At 36.4% G+C, this 8552-nt stretch overlaps 1 protein-coding gene across 1 annotated transcript; it reads left to right on the top strand.

The window, feature by feature from the left end:
• Positions 1 to 214: 214 nt before the first annotated feature.
• On the top strand, positions 215 to 8388 carry KDELR3 (KDEL endoplasmic reticulum protein retention receptor 3). The gene is made up of 5 exons (XM_070947221.1): positions 215 to 305; positions 5108 to 5208; positions 6883 to 7041; positions 7192 to 7444; positions 8141 to 8388. The coding sequence occupies exons 1-5, from the start codon at positions 215 to 217 to the stop codon at positions 8179 to 8181; spliced, it is 645 nt and encodes a 214-aa protein (XP_070803322.1). The 3' UTR covers positions 8182 to 8388.
• The last annotated feature ends 164 nt before the right edge of the window (positions 8389 to 8552 follow it).

Here is an 8552-nt window from a genome sequence, read left to right as displayed (position 1 = left end):
TATTTCTGAAGATTTCTGCTGTGAGAAAGTTCGTCACCTAGAAACAAGCATAGCCAAAGAAATTTAATGAAAAGGGACCATTAAGCAGGAAGCTGACAAAGAGGAGGAGCAGCACCTTTCCCCAAGCTTTGAGTGTGGAGAATCGACATCTTCCTTTTCAATTTACATTAACTTGCTTTTCTTCAGATTCCTGTAGGGACATTCTTGGGCCATCATGAATGTATTTCGGATCCTTGGAGATATCTCTCATCTCTTAGCTATGATCATTTTGATAGTGAAAATCTGGAGATCAAAGTCATGTTCTGGTAGGTATTATTATTTCTATTATCATTATTCTCTTCTCTATCTTGCTGAAACTGATGAGAAAGCCATATAGAATGGCAGGCCAGTCAGAAGTTTGTTACTTGAACACAAATGGACCACAGTGTCAGATTTTGGGATTTAGCCTTAGGCTGCTGGAGTCACATTCATCCTAGATATGTAGCACAATGTTTATTATAACATTGCATAGAGGAATATGGGGATAGCATAGAGGAATAAATATGGAATAAGGAATATGGGAAGGAAATCAGAAAGTGAGTTATTCAGCTCAGCAGCACTTAGTAATTCCTTGAAGAAAACTAAATTTCTTCCTATCCCAATCTAGATAGAAGTTTTTGTTGCAGTGGAGGCGGCAGCAAGAAAACACATTTAATCCAATTTAGAGGACTAGGAAACTTTAGACTTAGTCAAGAGCCTTTGCAGCCTAAGGCAAGCAAGAAGATGGAATCCCTTCTGTCTACCAGTATTAGGTCCAGAACCAACAGGAGGAGCAGCTCACAAAGTTGTGTTCCAACATGCTTAACAGCAGCAGGCTAGCCAAGGGAAAGCAAGGAAGGCAGAATAGCTCATTTGCCCACCTTTCTGACTCTTGCCCTCAGCCCCTGGTTTTCACAGTGTTTGCAACTTGAGGCATAAATCTTACTACTATAGCAACACACACTTTTTTTGACATTTTGTGGGAAACCGATATAGATTGGAGTTTTTATATTTTTTGACAAAACTATCTTGAATTTAGATAGCAACCATAAAGGTTTTTAATTACAATCCATTTTAACAATATCAACTTTATTAGTCTAGATAAAAATTGTTAAATTTCAGACACTGATGCCTAAAACGTATTCCTGAAAAAAGTTTCTAAAACTCCAACTTCATACCAGTTACTTAACTTTCTTGATTTCTTCTCACCTGTTACATCCTTTGCCACAAGAAGTATTTCTTAGACCTTGAAAAAAACCTTTCTATGCCCATCCCACTCTATCATAGCAGTCTCCTTTCTGATTCTGAGAATGAAATATCTGTTTAGAAGTGGTGCTATGAAGTTATATAATGCAAACATTGTATAGTTTCTGATGTTTATGTGTACCCATCTGATAACAAATACTACAGGAGGTTAAATAAGCAGAGACAAATATTTCTCAGTTCATACATTGTTTTTATAGAGCCTACTTGTCCCCATAGTCACCATTGTTGAAAAAAATTGCACTGATAAATAGGAATATTCATCTTTAATTTCTTCCACATAAAGACCATCCCTATGAAATTTAGAATGTTTGTAGCTGCAGACAAGGATTATTCCAGGTTCAAGTATCAGCAGTAACCAGTTTCCACCAATATCCATGCAGTTCAATTTCTTCTCTAATTGTCTGTCTCCCCCATCCTCCACCCTGCCTCAGCTTTTGTTTGGTGGATTTCAGAAATTAAATGTAGTATTGAAGTGGTGAATTTCTAACATCCCCACCTCCGCTTTGGATGGCAAAAATGGAGGACCAGGTGTGATGTTTCCCCAAGTTCAATAACTAGAATGTCTGTGCTGTCAAAGACCCAGAGATAACCTGTGACACATTTTCTCTTTCAAATACAACAGTACATACAAGATGGATTAAGCATTAGTATTCCTCTTGTTTTTGTATTTCCCTATTGTGCTCTCAACCCCCATCCAGGTGTCTTCTTTTAATTTTTAAAAAGTTTAGTTAAGGCCTTCACAGTTGTGTCTGAGGCAAAACAATGGGAAAGAAACCCCAATAAGATCCAAACAGGTCTCCATAATAACTATGTAGAGGGAGAGAAAAGAATAATGTGGCATTTTAAAGTATAACAGATTGCTTGTAGACCTTAGCTGTACAATAAGTTGACCTTGAACATTTGTAAGAACTTTTTTATGTTCTAGCTCTGTGTTTTCAAACTTTGAGACTTTAAGATGTGTGAACTTCAATTCCCCAGTCTCTAGGATTGGAAAACACTGCTCTAGCTCATAAAATGATTGTTTCTCAGGGACTGAGTCTACTCTTTTCTATGTTCTACAATAAGTTTCTTTCCTTTCTTGTTTTGCTCATATTGTTATTTCCAATCATTTTATGTCAGCACTTCTCTGAAGCTACCAGCCAATTTCAAATTTGTTTCCAAAAAGAGAATCTACTCAGAGTAGCAATAAAAAGGCAAAAGCCCCTTTTCCCCAGAAGTATTCCAGAATCTCTCTTTTCCCATCCTATGTGCTGAACATTTTATGAAGTCTGAGAAAGAATATCCAAGGAGGGTTAACAAATTAGCGGATGATGGGGTGGAGTTAGATCCACTAATGAATAAAGCCAGATGTAGTGCTAGTGTCCTTTCCAGCTCTCTCTCTTCACCTCTTACACACACAAATCAATGCACAAAAGAGAAGTCCTTGCCACATAAATGGGCTAATGGGGCTGAAACATTCTGATGCTGGTATTGTTGACAATTGTACAGAAGAATGATAGAGGTATATGCTCAACTCAGCTGTATACATACATTTAGAAACTGATTTTACTGTTATTGAATTTAGTGTGGATTACTCCAAAGTAAGTGTCCTCTATGTTGTAAGCTTTTTTTTCCTCCAGGGGGATTGGATGAATGGAAAGGGGGATGGAGAGAGATTAATGGGACTTTCCAATAATTTTATAGTGACTGTCTATGGAGATTCTCAGCCATCCAGGTCATGGTTGTCCCAAAGGTGCTTTTTCAAGAGGCAACTGGACTTTGTTTTGTTTTTTTTTTGAAGATGTTTCGCTTCTCATCCAAGGAGCTCTAATTGTCAGAGGTGAAGAAGCTTCTCGGATGAGAAGTGAAACATTTTAGAAGAAAAACAAGAAAATCCAGCTACCTCTTGAAAAAGCACCTTTGGGACGTTCAGAATGAATGGTAAAACAATCCTGTGGGCTTCAGTTGGGCTGAGACTAAAAATTATAGGCACAATTTTCAAGTATACTTTCTAATAGATACCGACGTGTTGTATCCCCAATCCACCCAAACAAGATAAAAATTTTGTAGCCGATTGGGGTGGATTGTAACCAATATTCAAATGTTCTTCATCAGCCCCAGAATGACAGTGAGAAATGTAGAAAAATAGAACCTGTCAGCCAGTTGAATGATTGAATTACAATGTCTGAAAATTTGTCTTCAACTTGCTGATTCATCCATCCACGCTTTTTCTCTTTTATAAATAGTATTTGGTTTTGGAAATAACAAATGTACAAGATTTTGGATCACTGGAATTATCCAATGATTTCCTTCTCAGACAGAATAGAAGCATTTGACATTTTGGGTGTATTTATATGTGAATGAGAGCTGGAGAGGTACATACAAAAAAGAGACACTCTATATAGACAAATCAAGCATACCTCTTCATTCCTTCCTCCTTACAATTGCATACTATTCCATTGTGACAAAAGACCATATGCCCAGGCTGTTCTTTGGATAAACATTAACTTTTAAATTATCCTGATTCAGTTCCTACCCTCCCAAAATAAGGCAGCATGGTTCAATTATTTCAACATGTTGTATATAAAGAATAACTGCTTTTGAAAACTTCCCAGAAATCATTGCCCCAAAGCAAGACTAAAGGATTAACTTTCTCAGCTCTTACTCGACCATTCTTCTGTCTTTAAAAAAGATTGCTAGTACCAGTCTGTTTGTAGTAAAAACTGGCTAAGCGTTACTGAGATTTTATGGGACAATCACTAGTCTTAATGGCTTCAACTGTGTCTTATACTTCTAAAAAAAAGAAGTGATTCTAATATTTATTTTCAGCTACTTTAATTCATTTGTATCAAATCATCATTTGTTTGATGTTGCTGCCTTTAGGTAGACATTAGTCTAAAGTTTTTAAATAAATTAGTTTAGTGATTTTTCCTCTTAAAATATTTTTATATCTATACTGTATAGATAGATATCTATGTAGGTATCTTTAAACTAGAGATGGGCTGTTGGTTTGAGCTCCAAGTTTGGCAATTTGATTGCAAATGTTTTGTCATCATTCGTGGAGACATCATCAGTGCGTTTTGACTCAAAACAACTCAAAACGCACTGACGATGTCTCCTCGTATGGTGACGAAACGTTTGCAACCAAATTACTAAACTCAGAGCTTAAACCGACAGCCTAACTACCAACCCGAGCTACTAATATTCAAACACATTTAGACTGGAGATCCACAAATATACACGCAATATTCCATTACTGAATCACACTGTTATTTATAAAAGCCATTTGAACAATAAAAAAATACTAATTTTTTTTTTGAGCAGGGCTGCCAGATCTGGAATGTAAACATCTGGGTAACCAGTAGAGGAATTTGAAGTTTTGTAATCCCAGAAGTTCCATTTCTGAGAGAAAATGTTAGTTTCAGGTTATAAAGAAAAGTTTCCTCTGAATTCTAAAGGCCTTAACAATAAGCTTCTGAACCTTGCAAAAAGAACTGTTTTCCTAATACTATGCGTTCATTCACCTAGAACAGCTTTTTTTTTTGTTTTGTTTTAAAGTAACACACTTTTGCAATTGCAACCATTAGACAAAATAGAATAATGTGTGAACCTGGGAGTCCTGGGCTGGACTACTCAACTGCCTGAGTGAATGTCCAGTACTGTCTCTTTCCATGACAGAAGCTGGTACTTTGATCTCAGAGGATTCTCTTGGGCAGTTGTGGAATCAGGTATCAGTTGCTGCCTCCCGCAGCCAACTAAGTAATCTGCATCTTTAGGCTTAAAGCCTCAAACAGCCTTTCCTTGGTTTCTTTTATATTTGTTGTTCATATCTCATGATGTGCAGGTATTTCAGGAAAGAGTCAGATCCTCTTTGCACTTGTTTTCACAAGCCGTTACCTTGACCTCTTCACAACCTTCATCTCCTTTTACAATACCATCATGAAGGTAAGGAAACAGGAGAATAAAACTAGTTGATTCATTTATTGAGTAATTCAGATGTTTTGAGTCATGCAATTTTTTAAGTGTAGCCCATTTTGAGTAAGTAATAGCTAAATAATTCGCCCTCCCACTTCCAAATTAAGACACTGTAATTTTAGATTATTCATCTATAGGTAGTCCTTGACTTACAACAGTTTGTTTAGTGACAATTCAAAGTTACAATGGCATTGAAAAAAGTGACTTATGACTGTTTTTCATATTTATGACTGTTGCAGCATCTCCAAGGTCATATGATCAAAATTCAGATGCTTGGCAACTGACTCGTATTTATGACAGTTGCAGTGTCCTGGAGTCATGTGATCACTTTTTGTAACTTTCTGATAAGCAAAGTCAATGGGTGAGCCAGATTCACTTTTACTAACTTAACAACTGCAATTAAACAATTAAACACCCAGGCACCAAAAGACTCAGTACCATAGATGTTTTTGCTTTCTCCAGCTGTTCATATCCCATCGTAGTCGGATTAAAAGTGGGAAGCTGCAAATTATTTCTACGTTCCTATTGTCAAATTTACCAGTTGAACCTGTCCCCCAGCTTCCAAAAGTTCAGATATGCTAAAGTCCCCATATCCTTAATTTCTCCACAAACTTATAAAACTCATAAAATACACTGAAATGCTTTCCTGCATGAATAGAGACATATAAAAAAAGACTGAAAAGAAGACAAGCTTCATATTCAGGAAGCAGCTAGTGTAATGCAGAAATTCCCCTTTCCATGGCAATAACGAGAGCAACAAGGTATACCTTTCTCTTAGCAGTGCTGATTAAGCCACCTGCATCCTAGGACTAATCTTCACTGAGATTTTTTAAAATGCTACTCTCCTCTCATTGCAATGCACAGAGCATGCATGACGGCGTGAAAACAGTCATTAATATTCAGGGACTTTGGGCTGGATCAAAAATTATACAGAATTAAAACTATAGCTTACTGTGAAAAAGCCATTAAGTAGTACTGTCATTTAATGGCCAACTCATAACATAGCATTCCTGTTATGAGGTACAAAGGATGGACTCTGCACAAGAGAGAGATTGACACATTTGAAGTGTTGGAGGAGGCTGTTTATTCAACAGCCATGAAAACCAGCTATTCAGTACTAGAAAAAAATCAAGCCAAACTGGAAATAAGAATCATGAAACAAAAACATCATACTTCAAATCCACATGAATTATAAGGACTGATGCATCTCTGAAAAAGATGATACCATTCTATCTACCGCTGAGCATGGTGGATAAGACAATACATGAGGTGCATAGCTGGGGGTACTGCAAGTTACATAAATGTAACTTGCGGTACCAATAATTAGGTAATACCTGTATAGCAATACTTGCTTCCATGCTATAAAGCTTTGCTCCATTTGCTTGACAGAAAACTTATAGAAATTTATTTCTCTTAACTGTTAAATAATTTTAAATAAAGATGGGGAAAGCCAGTCAAGTAGAAACTTCAAGATTAATTTACTTCATTGGACCCAAAAGCTTTGTGGAACTGCAGCCCACTTCATCAGATGTTAAATCTTGGAGCTTCTAACAGTCTGTGTCCGATTAGTATCACTGACCAATTATGAAAAGCTGCCCTTGAACAGGGAAGATAGTAGCATAAATGATTTCTATTTCTCTGTAGGTTATTTTCTTACTTTGTGCCTATGCTACTGTGTACCTGATCTATGGAAAATTCCGGAAAACTTTTGACAGTGAACAGGATTCTTTCCGTCTTGAGTTCCTTTTGGTTCCTGTCACAGGTCTCTCGTTTTTAGAAAACTACAAATTCACTCCTTTAGAGGTAAGATATTTGTTTCTGCTTAAGTACAATGATGTCCATATTTTTGTGAGCTCAGCTTTCTGAAACTACTTATTTAATAGCTTATGCATATTTGTAGCTTTTTGTGTCAATGTTTTGGATATTTATTTTGGATTTACTGTTCTTCCTCAGATACTATGGACTTTCTCAATTTATCTAGAATCAGTGGCTATCCTTCCACAACTTTTTATGATTAGCAAAACAGGTGAAGCTGAGACAATCACAACACATTACCTTTTCTTTTTGGGCCTTTATCGTGCGCTTTATCTTGCCAACTGGATCTGGCGTTATTACACAGAAAGCTTCTTTGATCAAATTGCTGTTGTTTCTGGAGTAGTACAGACGATCTTCTATTGTGATTTTTTTTATCTCTATGTCACCAAAGGTAAGGATCACCAAAAGATTAAGAAAAAAATGGATTATGACATGCTATTTCCTGTGTCTCCTGTGTCACAGGTTTGGGTTATTTCTTGGATTATGAGCAATTTAAGAGGACAGGGTTTCTAGACCAACTTTGGACACAATTCCTGCCTTGGGGGAACACTGTCAAAACCTGTTTCAGCTGGGCCTAAGCAAACACACAGCAGGCTCTGCTTCCAAATTTGAATACCTCTTCCCCCAAAAAGCTTCTTTTGAGACAGCTGTCAATCAGTGATTTTGTTTTTGATTATTTGAATATTTATTTTCTGTATGAGGGAAATCATAGTTTGTGAACCTAGAAGCTTTCCCATCACCTTAGTTGTCCTTTTTCATTCATAACTTTTAACAAAAATAATGCACATGCAGGATTTTGGAGGGAATATCCATAACCATGTCTTACAAATCACAAGCAAAAAGTATACTAACTTCTAATTATACCTTGTTGTCCCCCACCCCAATCTTTGCATTCTAGGATCGCTAGATATTACTGACTGAGTAGTTACGGTGAAAAAACAATTCACCTTAGCATACTTTGTATAGAAGTCGATGTACTTTCTTGTGCTAAAGACACCATTAAATGTTCTTTGTATAGCATAAAAATATGGAAATTAAAAGGCCATTGCTTTCTACTATTGAGCTATTTTTCCTCCTCTTCTTTTAGTACTAAAAGGGAAGAAACTGAGTCTTCCAATGCCTATATGAAGATGTGCACAATGGAAGAAAGCAGATGAAGTCTCCGTTTCAGGATTCAAGACTCTTTTGCCATGTCACTATTTGAATTCAGAGCATATGCCCTTTTCTTTTACATTTCGATTAGAAAACATGATTGCACCAAAGAGTCTAGGTCTAAGTAACTAACATTTCAGAATTAAACTATTTAGCATAGAAGATGACTCATCTGCAGTATTTTTATAAAGAAGCGTTCCTTCAAAACTGAAAAAACCAGATTATGATTTAACAATTGTATAATGGCTACATCCTTTTCTAAAAAGTTCACACCAATTTTCAAATGATTATAAAGACTAAAACAGCTGTGACCTAACACTCTTTCCTAACCTATCAACGTTTCCTCA

This window comes from Pituophis catenifer, unplaced genomic scaffold (assembly GCF_029215685.1).
Source record: "Pituophis catenifer annectens isolate HBS135680 unplaced genomic scaffold, rPitCat1.0.hap2 SCAF_7, whole genome shotgun sequence".
Taxonomy (NCBI): domain Eukaryota; kingdom Metazoa; phylum Chordata; class Lepidosauria; order Squamata; family Colubridae; genus Pituophis; species Pituophis catenifer.
This window is presented reverse-complemented; position numbering and strand designations above follow the sequence as displayed.